The sequence below is a fragment of the Cydia amplana genome, chromosome 19 (genome assembly GCF_948474715.1).
Source record: "Cydia amplana chromosome 19, ilCydAmpl1.1, whole genome shotgun sequence".
Taxonomy (NCBI): Eukaryota; Metazoa; Arthropoda; class Insecta; order Lepidoptera; family Tortricidae; genus Cydia; species Cydia amplana.
In genome coordinates, this window is record NC_086087.1 from 3,817,402 (window position 1) to 3,836,797 (window position 19,396).

At 40.3% G+C, this 19,396-nt stretch overlaps 2 protein-coding genes across 2 annotated transcripts; both read left to right on the plus strand.

The window, feature by feature from the left end:
- Nucleotides 1-4,729: 4,729 nt before the first annotated feature.
- LOC134656749 (uncharacterized) lies at nt 4,730-8,206 on the plus strand. The gene is made up of 2 exons (XM_063512264.1): nt 4,730-5,757; nt 6,995-8,206. The coding sequence occupies exons 1-2, from the start codon at nt 4,877-4,879 to the stop codon at nt 6,999-7,001; spliced, it is 888 nt and encodes a 295-aa protein (XP_063368334.1). The 5' UTR covers nt 4,730-4,876; the 3' UTR covers nt 7,002-8,206.
- Nucleotides 8,207-8,776: 570 nt separating this feature from the next.
- LOC134657112 (inositol oxygenase) lies at nt 8,777-19,192 on the plus strand. The gene is made up of 7 exons (XM_063512665.1): nt 8,777-8,996; nt 11,129-11,320; nt 12,012-12,220; nt 12,996-13,132; nt 15,552-15,686; nt 16,355-16,450; nt 19,076-19,192. The coding sequence occupies exons 1-7, from the start codon at nt 8,777-8,779 to the stop codon at nt 19,182-19,184; spliced, it is 1,098 nt and encodes a 365-aa protein (XP_063368735.1). The 3' UTR covers nt 19,185-19,192.
- The last annotated feature ends 204 nt before the right edge of the window (nt 19,193-19,396 follow it).

The following is a 19,396-nucleotide window of genomic DNA, read 5'->3' on the forward strand; positions in this document are numbered from 1 at the left end:
GACCTATAGATACTAGGTGTTACATTTGTCGTCATAACGTTTAGCTAAGACAAGATAAAATGATACAATTTAGGCTTTTATCAGAAAGTAATTAGGGTATAATTTTATATGAAGTTATTGAGATAAGTAATCATTGGTAGGTAGGATTGATTTTTACAAACATGTATTTAAGTAATTACGATAATTGATTGATTTCTACAAATTGGTTTTTAGAAACATGTGTGTCATTACGATATGATATTCGTATTGATATTGTATTTTCTGTTGCAAATAAATGATGCTGTATTTATAGCTACTATACGTAATCTAGGTAGGTGGGCGTTTTCTAAAATAAATATTGAAAACCCGATTTTCTCAAATCCTGGTGTTTTTGGGTTCTTTCAACTCAGAATCAGTAGCATATTCAATCCTGGTGATAAAAAAAATTGTCCCAAAATTTTGTATGAAAATTGTACATTCCACTACGTCACGTTACATACAAGTGAAACTTTTTCTCATACTAAAAACGTGACGTAATGGAATGGACATTTTGGGACATCTTTTTTTAATGGTAGAATGGAGAGTGCTGTCGATTCTGAGTAGAATGAGCCCAAGAATGTTCAGATTTGAAAGAATCGGGTTTTCGATATTTATTTTCGAAAAAGCCCAGGTAGGTACCGTAAAAGTATAAACCTTCGCCCACCGCGTCACAGTTCAGTATAAGCGAAATAACTTAGTAACTAGTAACTTAGTAGGTAGTTACAGATTTGTTACAGATACACTTTATTCAGAACTTACTTGAATTTGTTTCGCCTTTTTACTATATCTGAAGGATGTCTGGAAGAGATCGCTGTTTAGCGATAAGTCCGCCTGTTGTTACCTACATATTTGTAGGATGGTACGTGTTCGTACTTATATACCATTTATTTTTGTAGTGTGCAATATAGCATTTTATTATTCTTCTTCTTCCAGTGCTATCTCCTACCGTAGGTCGGCTATCATGAGGGCTATACCACAGAATAAATAATAGTACTAGGTACAGAAGACTCACTCTCTAACAAAACGGGTCTGTTACGATCAGCACAGATATGGCCGCTAGGTGGCGACAGCGCCACGCGCGGCTTATGGCTAGCCACCAAAATTGGTGTGGAACGGATGTACTTTAAGCTATCTGTAGCAAAGCGACGAAATCGCGGAGTGAGCCACGCCTGGCTATACGAACTTTAGACACAGCTGATGCGCGGAATAATGAGCGTGTGCTGTTTGGACCATGTTCGGAGATTTTTGAGCCATGATGATGAGTTACGTCTTCGTCCGGATGATCTTTTCCCTTGGATCTTTCCTTGGATAATGAGTTGAAGGAGTTCATACTTTCCGTTTCGCATGATATGACCAAGGTACTCTAGTTTGCGTTTTTTGACTGTCTTTAAAACCTCGACCTCTCTATTTACTAACTGCAGCACTCTTTCGTTAGTTATTCTATCCGTCCATGATAATTTTATGACATTCTTCTGTACATTTCATCCACATTTCGAATGCCTCCAAGCGTTTACACATATTCTTGGTCAGTCCACGATTCTACTCCATACAGAAGAACCGAGATCGTATTATTAATAATAAAGTACACCATAACTTACAACGTAAACAGTATGTTTTTATTTGATGAACTTGAGGACATCATGTTATTTGCCGTTTTATGGTTTCGATAACCTCTCGCTATGTTATCGTCTTATCGTTGTTATGGCATTCGCGACCATCATGCTACATTATCATGGTGAATATGTTTGTTGTTTTCCATTCCATGGCGTGTAGGGTAATTCGCCACTAACTGGCCACCGGCCAATAACTGGCTACCCTAAACTAAAAATGAATTCTATTCACCTATAAGTAAATAGGATTCATATTATTACAAGGTTTCAATAACTGGCCAAACTTTCTTGAATATGGGTATTTAAAAAAGCTATATACAGTCTTCTCAGGCACCTATATAGGTACTTTCGCCTGGATCATATCAGTAATAGTTGAATTGAGACATGGCAATCTTATATTGTTCTTCTAATTGAGGGAATTAATATTTTGAACGCGATCAAATAGAAACAAAATATGTGGTCCTTCGAACCGGATCGGGAAGCTACAGACCACCGACAGGGATGCAGCAAAGCGAGCTTTTGATCTGGACGACTCTGATCTTGATCTTGATGATTAATCATATAAATGGCATATCTTCATTACCCAAGTTGGAAACCTAAAAAATTGTTGCAAAACGATTATGCCTACATTGTAATACGAAAAGCCTTTTTAAAAACACTCACGTTCTACGGTCACACGATATGATTAAGCGATTTGTTATGCCACTTGTTTGGCAATACGTAATAAGTGATAAAGCTCGACCTTTGACAGCAGTTGACTTATTATCAGACCAAGCATTTCCAATCGTCAACGAGCTCAGGCCAGTCAGAACCAACGTAACCATGATGACATCCGACATCATGGTGATGGTGCTTGAGGACATCCATCTCTGTCACACCAATATTACAGGAGAGATAAAGATGGAGGTACAGTCTTCAAGTTCCGACAACTGCGGTAACTACTCTTACGGCTTGGCCACGACTATGCGCGACTGCCTTCGGCTAAGGCGAAAACCATAGGTACGTAGGAACATGTTTCGGGAATCTCGAAACGGCTCTAACGATTCGATGAAATTTGCTATATGGGGGTTTTTGGGGGCGAAAAATCGATCTAGCTAGGTCTTATCTCTGGTAAAACGCGCATTTTTGAGTTTTTATATGTTTGCGAGCAAAGCTCGGTCTCCCAGATATTGAACATAATCCAAGAAAGTTAGAAATGGTTTGTGCAGTTTGCTAATACATTTAAGTGATAAGAATTGACCTTCGCATCATCACCGACTGACCTGTTATCAGTTGCTGTTTAAAGCATTTAAAGTCCGCTCTTTGCTGGAGACGCGCATTGTCCCGTGAACAAGCAAACGCAACATGTCTAGAGATGTAAGTAAAATAGTATTACTTATTTTAGTATTTTTACAAGCTTTTATTTACTTTCACCTGTCCCGTTGTCTGTCTGTCTGTAATCAAATCTTGCAAGTTAAATTTGATCCACTTCCCGGTTTCCGATTGAGCTGAAATTTTGCATACACATGTAAGTCGGGTGACAATGCAATATTATGGTACCATCGAGCTGATCTGATGATGGAGACAGGAGGTGGCCATAGGAACTCTGTGATGAAACAACGCAACCTAACAGTGTTAGGGGTTTTTAGAATTGTCTCGATGAGTATTAGTTGTCTGTCGTAAGAAAAGTACAGTCAGCGATAAAAACTTGTACCAAAAATGATTTGCCAAAAACTTATTTTGGTAAGTATTACATGATAGGCTGAAGTCACCTTTTGGTATTAACGATCAAGCGACGACTCCAACTTTAGTCTTATTTCTATGATAACGTACATAAGATTTAGCAAAGAATCGATTATTCTAGTTAACCCGTGCCCTCTAAATATTATTCAGTTATAAAACAATGTTGAATAGAAAGAGAAACCGAATTCACAACAGTTTGTAATGCCAATTCACATTATTTACGACCAAATATGTGCATCACATATCACATTACATTCCGAATTCACGACGTTTTCCATTGCATTGCCAATGCTATTAACATTATTTACGACCAAAAGTGCATCACATTACATTACATTAGCAATAACATAGGTACAAATCCATTAAATCCGGCACGGGGGAAAAATTTCCGCAACGTAGGTAACGTAACGTAGACGTAAAATACTTGTCGTGGAAGACTTCCATTTTAGTCTTCATCAGTCCATTCCACGAAATAGCATTGTTCGATAAAATCACTACCTATATACCTGTATAATTGTGCCTATCAAATTTGAGTCGTTCCCCTCGATCCCTCGTAGATGCCATCATTAGAACTAGACTTTGACAAAAATGGGCGCAATGTTATACTTACAAACAAAAAATTAACTCTCCAAATCGGTTTAGAAATGACGACAACGCCGTCCTCGAAACGTCGGAGGTAAATCTTAAAACTTAGATACGCGATTAAGTCCCGTTGTATAATTTAATATGTGTAAAAATCGTGAAAGTTTAAATCAGTGTTAGAAATAACAAAGTTCTACAAACATAAAAAAATCGGCTAAGTGCGAGTCGGACTCGCGCATCGTGTTCCAAGGGTTCCGTACATTACGTCGGACTCACGCTTGACTGCACATTTCTAATACGTTTTCCTGTCATCTACTTATAGGTAAAAAACTACTTATTTTGTGTATTTTTTTCAAAATGTTAGACCCAGTAGTTTCGGAGATAAAGATAAAGGTCGGAGGGAATGGTCGGACAGACAGACAGACGCACGAGTGATCCTATAAAGGTTCCTTTTTTTCCTTCTGAGGTACGGAACCCTAAAAATAACAAAAAAATACAACCGAATTGAGAACTTACTCCTTTTGGAATTTGGAAGTCTGTTAATAGCGCTGGCGGTACACCGAGAAATTCAGTACAATGCTGCAAATTATGTTAGAGGTATGAAAATCGGTAAGATTGATCTTTAGAACATTTGAAACAATTTGACCCGAAGCACCAACAAATAAAAAAAACGAGAGAAGTTATGACGTCATCTTTTTTTGTATGGAATTTTAAAAAAAATGTTTAGAAACCTATAGTGTGTGGTATTAAACGAAAGGGCTTTCTGAGCCGATTCCAAAAATACATCTGATGTGTATTTGTATATACCTATACGTAGTTATAGGGCGGTTGCGCCGACTGCTTAACCAGTAATAAACTAGCTTGCGAACTAGACGGTTGTTTCACTCATACACCTCAGTGTCGAACGAGGATTCTGAAGTACCCGCGCTAAGTGAAAAAAAAAAATGGCTTATTTTGGAAATTTAGCGAATTTCGATCACAAAACTGGTGAATGGCAGATATTTCACAGCAAATTAAAGCAATTTTTTGTGGTGAATAAAGTTGTGGATGAAGAGGACAAGCGCGCCCTTTTGTTCACTCTCATGACAGACGAAACCTACCGCTTGTTACGTAACTTGGCTCATCCAAAGGAATTAGAGGAGCTCGAGTTCAAAGAGCTAGTGAAATTACTCGATGGCCACTTCAAGAAAAAGCAGTGTACGTACGCTGATAAGGCCAAGTTTTATGCTGCGACGAGAGTACCAAGCGAGACTTTAGGGGACTGGGCGGCGCGATTAAGAGGATTAGCAACTTATTGCAATTTTGGCGCGGCCCTGGAAGCGAATTTAGCAGATCGTTTCATCCTAGGCTTGGGCTCGGGGCCCGAGCGTGATAAATTATTTGAAAAAACGGCTACCCTTTCGATGGCGGAGGCTCTGGAGATTGCAGAGAAAGCGGCGGTCGCTAGGGAAGCGAAGACGGAGATGGCGGCAACTGTCAAAGAAGAGCCCGTATTTTATGGGGCTAGTGGTAATGGGCACGGCCGAGGCGGCTGGAACAAAGGGCATCGCGGCCGTAGCAACAGCGGTGGCGGAAACCGGCCGGCCGGAGGCGACCAGGGGCAGCGAGATGATTTCCGTTGTGCCGTTTGTGGAATGAGAAACCATGATGTAGATAGTTGCCGTTACAAGAATTATCGATGCCAGAAATGTGGAGTTATAGGACATTTGAAAAAAGTATGTAAAAGCAAGATTTCGCGAGTGAACTGCATCGCCACTGAACGGGAGGAAAACGTGACCGAAGGAGCTGAGCAGTGTTGTAGGGAGTGCCAAAACTTTAATTTAAGGTACGTGCCTAATATTAAACCAATTATCTTCGATGTGATTTTAGATGGTAAAATTTTATCCATGGAACTAGATTGCGGTTCAGGAGTGTGCGTCATTTCAGACAGTTTGTATTACGAGATGTTTTCTGAGTACCAGTTACAAAAATGTGACCTTAAGATGTGGTTTTACACAGGCCATCAAATCTCGCCACTCGGCTGTTTTCAAATAGGGGCTACTTACAACAATAGAACCGAGAAAATTAATATATTTGTTGTAATTAACGGTGGCCCGCCCTTGCTTGGTCGAGATTTTATGGCCGCCTTTGACTTGATTGTAACAACAAAGACAAACCTAAATAGTATTGGAAATGATAATGATGTACACCAATTGTTAGAACAATATCCTGACGTTTGGCGCGATGAGCTCGGTTCATTTAACAAGTTCAAGGTCACCTTGCGTCTCAAGGAAAATTCATACCCAAAATTTTTTAAACCACGGTCTGTTCCCTTTGCCTTAAAAGCCAAGGTAGAGGAAGAACTGGATAGGTTAGTAAAGTTAGGTATTTTAGTTCCCGTGAATTACTCAAATTACGCTACCCCTATGGTGCCTGTGCTTAAAGAAAATGGTAAAGTTAGGATAGCTGGCGATTTTTCCGTGACATTAAATAAGGATTTGGTAATTGACAAGTACCCCCTACCTCGAATAGAGGAGGTTTTCGCCAAGTTAGGCGGTGGCGAACATTACAGCAAAATAGACCTTAAAAATGCATATAACCAGTTTTTATTGGATGACTCATCACAGGAACTCACAACCATAAATACCTCGAGAGGATTATTTAAATATACACGATTAGTGTACGGCTTGGCTAATGCGCCGGCGATTTTCCAAAAATCTATGGAAACCCTTCTCAGTATTGAGGGTGTGAGTTGCTGGCTTGATGACATTTGTGTAACAGGGCCCAATAAAAAGGTGCATTTGGAAAGGTTAAATTTGGTTTTAAATAGATTAAACGATGCGGGGCTGCGTTTACAAAAAGAAAAATGCGAATTTTTCAAAACTAGTGTCACCTATTTAGGGTATGTTATTAATAAAGACGGCCTACAAACATGTTCCACTAAGGTTGACGCCATTTTAAAGGCACCAGAGCCAACAAACGTGACAGAGGTGCAGGCGTTTCTAGGTTTAGTTAATTACTACAGAAACTTTATTCCTAATGCTTCGGCGTTAATGAGTCCCTTACACGAGCTGTAGCAGCAGGAGCTGAATGGAAGTGGGGAGAGCGGCAGCGGGACGCCGTGCGCGCGGTGCGCCGCGAGCTGGCCTCGGAGCGCGTGCTGGCACACTTCGAGCCCAGCGCGCAGCTGGTTCTCAGCGCTGACGCCGGACCCGGGGGCCTGGGCGCTCTTTTGGCACAACGAGCCGCCGACGGACAGGAGAGACCGCTGGCGTTTGCATCCCGCTCCCTCACCTCCAGCGAACGTAACTATAGTCAGATCCAGAAAGAGGCGGCAGCCTTGATTTTCGCGGTAAAGCGTTTTCATCAATACCTATACGGCCGTAGCGAACCATTCGTTCTAAAAACCGACCACAGGCCGTTAGTTTCGATTTTCAATCCCCAAACTGGAATATCAGCCACGACAGCCTTACGTCTTCAGAGGTACGCTATTATATTGTCGGCATATAACTACACTGTGCAATATGTTTCTAGCAGTAATAACTTAGTAGCAGACTATTTTTCCCGCGCGCCCGTGGCGGACACGTACAGCGATAGTGATAAGGAATTCGATTCGTTATGTGCACTAAATTTTTTAGATTCGGTTTCATCGGCGGTAACCGCGCATGATATTAAAACTATTAAAAGGGCTACCGGGGTCGATTCGACTCTTCAAACGGTAATTAAATATATGAACAAGGGTTGGCCGCGTAAAATCAATTGTAAATCGGTCCAGCCTTATTATAATTGCAGAACCGATTTACAATTTGAAAATGGATCCTTATTGCGAGGGCACAAAGTCGTAATTCCAGTATCACTCAGGGGTCGCATGTTAAGCGAACTGCATAGCACGCACTTAGGTATTGTTAAAATGAAATGCGCAGCGCGCAGTAGGATGTGGTGGCCGGGTATCGACCGGGACATCGAGCGCTGCGCGGGCGCATGCCAGGCTTGCGTGGCGCTGCGGCCGGCCCCGCCGCGGGAGCCGCCCGCGCCGTGGCCGCGCGCGCCCGGGCCCTGGCAACGGGTACACATCGATTATATGACGATAGGGCAAAGGGTATATTTGATTGTGGTCGATTCTTATAGTAAATGGGTGGAATGTCTACACATGCCAAATGGTACTAGCACACAATCATTAATAGCGAAATTAAAGTACATTTTCTCAGTATTCGGTATACCTAAAGTTTTAGTATCGGATAACGATGTAAAAATTCATTGCGCTGAATTTAGGTAATTTTTTCTAACAATGGTATAAAATATATGAATTCGCCGGTGTATCACCCCAATAGTAACGGTCAGGCGGAAAATTCTGTTCGCACATGTAAAAAAATGTTAAAATATATTTTAAAACAAGATGTAATCTCACACGTAGTACATGAAAAATTGTTAAATTACTTGTTTGACTATAGGAACACTGTGCACTGTACTACCGGGGAAACTCCGGCCAAACTTATGTTTGGACGGGAGCTGAGAACTCGTCTTGATTTAATATTACCCTCAGACAGTACGGCGAGCGCGATTGATAACGACACAGCAACAGCTGTTTGCACGCATAAGCGAATATTTCAAATTGATGAAATAGTTTGGGCCCGGTGGTACAGTGCAAGGAAAGAAAGTTGGGAGTTAGGTCAAATTAAAGAAAAAATTGGAAATAAGATGTTTAAAATATATGTAAACAAATACGATACGATCTGTATAAGACATGTAGATCAACTTTTAAAATATAAAGGTCAAGCTATTGACAATTTATTTGAAGGGAAAAATGATGTATCTAACGATCCTATACCATTGCCCTCATTTCCTCCCCCGTCATTTCAAGCGGTATGCCAATTTTACCTACCGATTCTGCGGTGGATAGTCCACCACCCGCTGAAATAGTGGTGGAGGAAAGGAGTGCAGATGAAGCTGGGAATGAAGTGTGGGAAGAGTGCGAGGGAGAGATAGGTGAGCACGGGCCGTCTGCGCACGAGTCCGCTGTCGCCGCGCCCGCGCCCCCGGCGTCGCCGGCGCAGTTGCCGAGCGCGGCCTCACCGCGCGAACTTGGTACGTCTGTCTTAGACGAGTGCCCAATGCGACATAATTTGCGACCCAGAAAAAAAGTAGATTATAAGCTTTAGTTAGTTAAAATAATATATGATGTATCAATTAGTTGTATACATATCTAGTTATAAATACTGATGTTACCTATCAATTTAGTTTTAAAATAGTGGTGAAGGGATGATGTGTATTTGTATATACCTATACGTAGTTATAGGGCGGTTGCGCCGACTGCTTAACCAGTAATAAACTAGCTTGCGAACTAGACGGTTGTTTCACTCATACACCTCAACATCACATCACTACATTTTAGTATTTTTTTTTAATTATAATAAAAATAATTTTCAAAACATACCAAAAGTTTGGGCTTCTCGAGATACAATACCTACCGTTCAATATTTTTTTGTAATTATAACTAATATCCGCAATTAGGATTAGATATGAGGATATTAGGTATATTTTACAAAAAAATATTGAACGGTATTGTATCTGGAGAAATCCAAACTTGGTGTGTTTTTTAAATTATTATAATTTAATAAAATTACTAAAATGTAGTGATGTGATATATTTTTGGAATCGGCTCAGAAAGCCCTTTCGTTTAATACCACACACGATAGGCTTCTAAACAATTTTTTTTAAATGCCATACAAATAAAAGATAACGTCTTAACTCCTCTCGTTTATTTTTTATTTTTTGGTGCTTCGGGTCTAATTGTTACGAATGTCCTAAAGATCAATCGTACCGATTTTCAGACCTTTAACACCATTTGCAGCGTTTTTTGGCGAACCGCTATCGCTATAAAAATGACAAGTGCCTTCTGAGTAGGTAATTTTTCCCAGAAGGCGAAGAAATATGAATGGGTCTTAACTAGTGCTCTCTGTCACACTCACTCGTCGTAGATATTATAGCTACTTAATTAATTATCATTAAAAAAGAGAAAGTTGATCCCCTATTATCATCTTTTATGGTCACCCTACTTGGACCACGTGATTAGTTGATTACTTATGTTCCCCTAAGTGCAAAGGTTATCAGTTATCAGTATAATAATGCATGTGCAAGTCATCAAAGACTAATTTAACGCGTCTTCCTCCGCTTACATAACAGAAAATACTGTTAAACTAAATTTTTATTTACTCATATATTTAACAAATGATTAAAAAGTTGTATTTAATTTTACACACCTTGTTCCTGTGGACCTCGGGACCGTAACTTAAACATTCCGCAATTTTTAAAGATTCCAGAAACTAAATCGACATAAAAAAAATTTTCATCGAACCTGCTCACACAATTTCACGAGATTCGTTTGAGAATTGCGACATATACTTATGTAGAGAACATCCGGAAGTACGAAAGCTTTTACTACATCAAATACCTACAATTTTGACGGAGCTCCGCTGCTATTTCCGCCAGTTGTTCGTAGACTCGTATTTTGATATCTACGGAAACTTAAAAAATTAGGTAAGGGTGTCAAAAGGGGATTTCCCGGTGGCCATGAGATAGGCCCAATCGTCCGATCCACCGGACAGGATATTCTTTATTAATTTTGTATTAAGCAGAAACGTCTGCGAACGATGCTATTAAGCTTCGAAATAAATTAAAAGTGTACAAATTCACTGACTTGGGTGGGACTTGAACCCACGACCACTGGATCACTAGTACAGTGCTCTGCCATCTGAGCTACCAAGACCGTACCCAATTCAGCGAATATTTCCACCATATATAAGCCCTAGGGAGGCTCATAGCGACATCTACCGTAAGAGTCCTACACTTCTTAAACGGCTACCAGAGTTCCAAATCATATTGGAAATTCACCAGTAACGATGCGCTATCCCATACTAAATTAATTTTGTATTAAGCAGAAACGTCTGCGAACGATGCTATTGACCTCCCTAGGGCTCATATATGGTGGAAATATTCGCTGAATTGGATGACGGATGATGGAGGATGACACACGTTAGACGGGGCCGTGTCCGTGCTTGCTTTTCTATGACAATGAGAGGTGATCACGTGATGCTTTCTATTGAAAACGAAGCGCCGGAAGCTCCGGCCCGGACAGGGCCCGGTCTAACATGAGTCATCCTTTACTCATAGCGGTATTAAACTGCGTTTGAACTAGTTTGAAGTGTTTGAACACAAAGCTCTTCCATTGCAGCAAGGACCAGTGGGCATCATCGACCCGTCGCAGCTCCTCCGTCCGGAGAAAGTTTTCGACGGGAAGCCCGTCGAGGCCTTCCGTGACTACACTATCGATGACAGCGACCCCATCAGGAAGCGTGTACGCTTGACGTACTACGCTATGCATACCAATCAGTCGGTGGAGTTTGTCCAGAGTAAGTAAACTTTACTATTGCAGCAAGGACCAGTGTGCATTATCCAGCCATCGCAGCTGTTCCGCTAGCTGGAGAAGGATGTACGACGGCAAGCCCGTCGAGGCGTCGATGCCTTCCGCGACTACGCTGTGGGTGACAGCGACCCCATTAGAAAGCGTGTACGCTTGATGAACTACGAGATACATACCAATCAGACTGTGGAATTTTTCAAGTAAAGTACCTAATTTGCAATTTGAATGCGGAGTTTTTCATGTGTAAGTTACACATTCATCATCATGTCAGATTAAAGACGACTACTACTGGGTATGGGTCAAACAGATTACTGTGTTATCGTCTTTCCTGTAGACATAGTTAACAGCTTGTGGGCATGTAAGTAATGATTTTATCATAGTTCTCTAAACAAAAGGAGGACCTTTTCACGTGGATAAGGGTTAAATAAGAAAATTAACCTTTATAGCCCTTAACTCTTGTGTATGTCTACAGGAAAGACGATAACACAGTAATCTGTTTGACCCGTATAGGCCTCGCCCAAGGATCTCCACATCATCGTCCGTCGTGTGCAGCCCTCACCCAAAGGTTACCTGCTACCTCTAATCACCAGTCAACCTTTTGCGGGTCTTCTCTGGTTGTGTCATCAGAAGAGACTAGTATTCACTGTCTCATGTCTCATGAAATGTATTTGGTATTACAGAAAAGATGGACAAGTGGCTGAAATTCAACACCTTCAAGTCCACCGTAAAAGACGCTCTGATCAAGCTCAACGAACTAGTGGACGAGTCCGACCCCGATTCGGACCTGCCAAACATCGTGCACGCGTTCCAGACGGCCGAGCGGATCCGCGAGGAGCATCCGGATAAACCGTGGATGCATCTGATCGGGCTCATCCATGACGCGGGCAAGGTGTGTGACAAAGGAAATCCTTATAAAAAGAAGAGGCGTGGAATGTACCTATTGAGCCCCATACGACGACTCTTCTCTTTCCGCACGGACTCTAGTTATCACAGAGTGCGTACCTATATAGATGGAGGGAGGCCTGAGGCCTTTAAAACGATGGCTTGATATCGCCTCGCCGTCTTTCCATTAGGGGAATAAAGTCTCGCTGATTGCCTAAGCGCATTGACCAAATCAATCAAGACTTCGATAAGTTAAGCTGGTTACTCTGGTTGGTCTACGCCCCGGCAGTGGGTCATAATTTCTGAACTTTTTGCCTTCCTGTCCTCCCGGTCGGCTTGACTATTGTTGTGGGGGGATAATCGAATTCTTTTAGTCTTTTAGGACTAAAAGGGTGACCACATGGGCAGGTCCTCAAGGCAAAAGAAGGGAAGGAAGACCGGTAGATAGATGGGAAGACGAGCTGAAAAAAACAGCCGACCCCGACTGGTTTCAAGTAGCCCAATCTAGAGAGGACTGGCTATCTTTGGAGGAGGCCTTCACCTGCAGAGGGGTTCTTGCAGATTAAAATAAATACCAATTATACTAAATGTAAAAAATACTCTATTACTAACAAAAATGAATACTACTAACATTAGCATTTAATTTAATCTTGTTTCTTTTTTTCTTATTTTTGTAATCTGCAACGAAATAAAAGGCTTTTTATTTTTATTTATTTTATAATCGAATTCTGCGGAACAATACTTATACAGACATGTAGTAATAAAACGGTCCTTCTCATCAGGTTATGGCGTTCTTCGGCGAACCACAATGGTGCGTGGTGGGCGACACGTTCCCCGTCGGCTGCAAGTGGGGCTCCTCCATCGTCTACGGAGATGACAGCTTCAAGGACAACCCTGACTCCTACAATCCTAAATACAAGTGAGTTAATTTTCCTGTTTTTAATTTTATTACTTATCTCAGCCAAACAAAAAATAATGCGTCGTATGAGGAAATTAAAAGACTGGCACAAGAAAGAAACGACTGGCGATTACTCCACCGACAAGAGCAAAGCTCTTAAGGCGCTAGACGCCGTTTTTGGCCGAAAACTCTAATATTCTAGAGTCTATATCTTCTTAACGGTTCAACAAAAAAATATGAAAAAAATATATATGATTTTACGTTTTATGTACAACATTTCCAACGTTTGACTTGTTCCCTATGACTTATAGTTTTTCCAAAAAAGGAACATTACGACAGGCCGTTTTGCGACTAACTTTGCCTATTTCTAGTAAACGGTTTATTCGATTAAAGTTATTTTTAAACTAGAATAATTGTTTTAACAGATACTACAAATGCAACGTAGAATAATGTTAATAAATATTTTTTTTTTTAAGAAATCGAATATTTTTCAACATTTTGTGCGTATGTAGCTCGAAAAAGGCGTGGCCGGCAGTCGTGTGCTAGCTTTGAGACGAGGAGGCTGTGTCGCTCGTCGCTCCGTGCCTTCCTTGTATTCTGCATGCTTGTTCTGAGCCGAAGTGCAATAAAATTGGAGTTATTGTGGCCAAAGATTAAATAACTGCAGAATGTTGATTTGGTTGTGACGCGCTTTAGCGCGCGCAACACGGTGTTTCGCAGCCTATTATTACGAACGTAATGACAATATTTCCACTTATGTTTGAGAAAGCTTCATTTGAAATATATAAAAAATGTTTTAGAACATGCGCCGACATATTGCCATTAAAATTTAACGTTATTAATAAAGTTCAATTTCTAAAAAAAATTGATCAATATTGGCAATTTATGTTGTAGGTATATACTATATAGTTTGATTCAGAAACCATTACATTTTTAGGATTGTTACCCATTGAAATGATGTTAGTTTATTAAGTAAATCTGGGGGCACGGCAGTGCCCCCGCCAAGTCGAGCAAAAAAAGAGGCCGTACCATCCTTTTCTCGAAGCGATTCAGGCCATTTTCGACGTCCTGTAATTTTGTGCTGGCTGAAGCTAAAACCCTGAATTTTCAGTAATATATAGGGCTAAACATGCAAGATATATTCTTAAAAAACATTCAATTTGAACTAGTAGTTTAAGAATTATTGTACGTCAAAGTTCCTTATTTTCGACACTGACACACTCACTTCACTCACTCACTCACTCACCTACGATCATCATAATTCTAAGGTACTTCTAGTATATCCACAAGCTTCAAATTTTAAATATAAGTAGTTTTTAAATTTAATTTTAAAACCTAAAAATATTGCAATATCAGTCACGTTTTAAAGATCTAAGAACTGCATAAGTAAGTTTGTAATCCCATATAAATATTTGCTATTACAAAGTTACTGTTGCAGTTCCTACAAATAGTAGGTAGTAAAGTAAAGGTACACTACGATGTATGATGTGAGTATGAATGAAGATGTGTTTCTTTATGATATGTGTATACATAGTATGTGTACCCGAAAAGAAGGACTGTCTACAAAAAGAGATGAGATCCCATCAAAAACATTACATGTAAAAAGGTGCAAGTCTCGCAACGCTTCTACTACAAAAAAGTTTTGAGATGTAATGTGAAACCAAGTCGGTTATTTTAATCAGTGCCAGGGGGTGTTAAAACTGTATCAAATATATATCTTTAATTTGTAATACATATAATGACTTGGCAATCGCACGGCTGCAAACAAAAGGTATACGAGTATAGCGCCAACTGCACGCCTCTGGGCTGTATCTTATTCTTTGAACCTCGTGACGGTGCAGCGATACAAAATTCACGTACGATCGCAGCGAGCGGGGTAAGCGGGTGGTGCGGGTACAGAGCGCTTAGCTCCGCCCTGACGCTCAAGGGCATTGGGCCTTCCAATCGTCTTAAGTTATGATGATGATGAAATTTTCTGCATTGCTTTGTGGCAGAGCGGCACAGAGTGGCGACATCCTCTCTCCATCTTCTTACATACAATTTAAGTCGCAAATCAAGCATATTCAAATCCACAAAAATAAAATACCGAGTTGATCGTGGTCCCATATTATGCAATCGTCGTTTTATCGATACTAACTTAAAGATTTAAAAAATAAGCTGATTTTTCAGTTATATAGGTATCGTCCTTGCTTTCGACTTCGCGCATTACGATCTTGATTTAGGGCCCATTTAGACGGTGCGAGAACTCGCATGCGAGTTTTATTGCTTTGCGGGTTTTGATCGGTATGTTGAATTGGACGTAACCAACAGTCCGCAATGTAGCTAAAATCTCATGCGAGTTCGCGCGCCGTCGAAATCAGCCCTAAGACTTGTTCTTTAAACTCCTAAGTTCCTCTCTCTAAAATTCGTTTCAAATCTAAAAGATTTCTTAACCTTTCAGCACCGATTGCGGCATGTACAAGCCGAAGTGCGGGCTGGAGAACCTGATGATGTCGTGGGGCCACGACGAGTACCTGTACCGCATGCTGATTCACAACAAGTGCAAGTTCCCCAAGGAGGGGCTCTACATGATCAGGTAAGAGTATCTATCTACTATTTACCTACTGGGTTAAAAAGCGAGGAATCCTAAATCCATAAGTACCAGGTCGGCCCTCAGCCTAACTCAACCAGCTAAAACGTAAAAATTTGTTCATCATCTTTTGCTAACCACTCAAAAAATTACAGAAATTCGTCTAGAAGAGAGCGATATTTTGACCGCACCAAGGTGGTACAGTAAGCTAAGCGGGCGAGGTGTACAAATTTACCTTGACACGCTCTTATTCCCGAACAATAAAGTCGCGTCAATATCATTTTGAGCACCCCGGCCGCTTAGGCGGACAACGCCAACAACTAACAACTTCTAACTTCTGCTGCTGACTGTACGCCAATCTGTAACGGCTTTTATACGCTCGCAGTTTTCATGTTATAATATTATTTTCGGGTTCTCTAATATGTTCTCACTGCTGAGGTGAAAAGTTATGTGAACTACACGAGATCAAAGTTATTTACATTTCGTGCGCTTTTGAGTCCCTTACTACGCACAAGATTCTGAATTAGAATCAGTATAGAATCTTACTTACTTAATCTTAATCTTAGTATAGTAGTAGTATTAGTATAAAATCTTTCGCTTGCACGGGACTCAAATAAGCACTCGAAGAAATATCAAACTTAGATCTCTTGTTATACAAATAACTATTTCCTTAGATACCACTCGTTCTACCCGTGGCACGCCGGTGGGGACTACCAGCACCTTCTCAAAGAGAGCGATAAGCAGATCATGGAGGCTGTCCTCGAGTTTAAGTAAGTGATCTTTACTAACTATAGGTACTTATAACTCTCATATTGTTGTATGGGAATCGAATTCTTCTATTTACACTGTTTCTTTTGTTTCTTGTGAGATTTCCCAGAATTTTTTCAACTTTTTGGAAACTTTCCGCTACTTGAACATGTAGTAAGAGTGGGTAGGTACTTATCGCCGATATCTTATACGGTCATACATACGGTCACCATCAAGTACCTACACGCTTTTTTAGGGTTCCGTACCCAAAGGGTAAAAACGGGACCCTACACTCTAAAAAAAATTTGGTTGGCCCTATCAATATCTTGATAGTCGTAATCAAGCATCTTGATTCCATACGAGCCTAACAAGAACTTAGACACATCAAATAAGGTAATTCTGATTGCTATTACTATATCTATGTAACTGAACCAATTAAGATGTTGTTCAATATTTACACGAAAAATAATTATGCTAACTAATTGATCCTAGCAAGATCAACTAAGGGCTTGATAATTATTATCATGATAAGTTACTGTACCAACTAATACAAACAAGTCAGTTTAACTAAGATGTAGGTCAATATCAACATGAAGAATTACTGTATTAACTATTTGACCCAAATAAGTTCAACTAAGAACATGATTACATCGACTAATGCACCTTTTTAGCCTGAACTAAGATATTGTTAAATTTGAATCTCAATTGTTTAATCATTTCAACTAAGATGTAAATCAATGTTAACATGAAGAATTACTGTATCAACTATTTGACCCTAATAAGTTCAACTAAGAACATGATTGCATCGACTTATGCATCTTATTAGCCAGAACTAAGAAATTGTTAAATTTGAATCTCAATTGTTTAATCAGTTCAACTATGAAGCTTGTCTAGTACAATATACCATTCTTCATCAATTGTACTAGTACAATAAAACACAACAACAAACAACAAGCTTCATAGTTGAACTGATTAAACAATTGAGATTCAAATTTAACAAAGTAAAGTTTTATGAAAAGGGGGTAAATGAATAAAACAAAATATATATATAATAAGATGTTATTTATTCATCTAAACATTTAGAAAACTAAACGTTTTACATTTAAAAATCGAACTTTCTTTTACATACCTTACATATATATTATAATTAACATTTAAAACGGGCTACAAATATAATGACCGTTTGGCGTACAACCGTCGATTTCCCCCTTATGGGTATATACCCGTTGGCGGCAGGCTCGGGGACGTCTGTCGCCTACACGAGGGTCCCTGGGATGGCCAATGCGCAAAAAATGGCGCACTCTTAGAGAAGTAAAGGGAAACAGTTCCTCCGAAGTCGAGTCCGCAGTTCGGACAGCCGCTGGCGGGGTTTCGGAAGCATGGTCCCGATCGTTTCCCGTGCCTCGCCTTAAAGCCTTGAGGCGGCCAACAGGGGCTTTACTGGGTAGACCTGGGGTCTCATTAGTCCACAACAGGGATTCCCACATAACCATCCCGGCCCGTCCCCGCGCCTTTTATTCCCGTCGCCGCGATTAGCACTTGCTCCATGTTGCACATACACTATTATACATTAGGTACACAAAGCAAAGGTAACACGTTCACTGTTCCAGGCTTGCCGTGAAATAAAGGCACAAGTAAAGTTTATTTCGTTGACGCGTACTTGAATGACTAAGTAGTTGAATGTTGAACGTCGAGGCTGAGACTGACTCCCCACTCGCACGGTCACAGGCGCCGCAGGGGCGCGGGCGGGGAGGACCGCGGGTGCACCGGCGCCCCCCTACTTATCTCTTGATTGAACGGATTAACTGATTATTTAATTTAATTATGAAAAAAAACGATTTAACAAATAATTCTTAATAGAATTGAATATTAGTTTCGTAATTAATACAATAACTTGATCATAATGGGATTGAATGTTTTATCTTCGTTGTTCTAAATATTATATGTTTAGTTGATTAAAATACCAAGTCTTATGTAAATCAACAAAGAGAAAATAATCACATAAACTATTAAAATGTTCATAACTATTAACATATTTATCTGTTTTAATTAATTTGTTAAGGATTGAATCAACCTACGTTACATAATTATGCCAACAAGTTAATGATAGATGCAAAGTATACAATTGTTAGGATTAATAACATACCTACTTTATTAGTTCAATCACAGATACACTTATTGTTTTAAGTAATCAGGTTTCTTTGATTTATATAAGATCGTTATTGTTATAATTAACTTAACGTCAACTAAGAGAAAACTGCTCTTAGTCGGTCTTCATTTTTTAGAGTGTATTAGGTACTAAAAGACTTCACTGTCCGTCTAAGCTGTCTGTCTGTCTGTCACCAAGCTGTATCTCATGAACCGTGATAACTATATACAGTTGAAATTTGCACAGATGATGTATTTCTGTTGCCGCTATAACAACAAATACTAAAAACAGAATAAAATTAATGATTAAGTCCCATACAACAAACGTGATTTTTTTGCGTAATTGTGCGGAACCCATCGTGCGTGAGTCCGACTCTCACTTGGCCGGTTTTCTTTCTATTGACCGGTAGAGTAGGTCCTACTTATCTGAAAGTTCATACTTCGAACATTTTAAACTCCACATTATTTTGGCACTTAAAACATTTTCGTTTGTTTCCCAGCAAATACGACCTGTACACGAAAAGTGCCGCCATTCCAGACATCGAAGCGCTATGGCCATACTACGACAAGCTTATCGAGAAGTACATGCCCGGAGTCCTCGAGTGGTAGATCGAAACTCGAACGACAAGGCCCCCCACACTAGCGTCTATTCAGCGCTATGGAAAATGGCGTCGCCGCGCAGTAGCGCCAACGTTGGGTCGAGCAGCAGCCATAGTGTAAGGCCTGAGTGGACGCTCGAAGCGGAGCGTTCGGCGGGGCGTGCAGCGTGGCGTCGGGGTCAGGAGTAATTTGAGCAGCGTGCACTAAGGCCGCTCCTATAC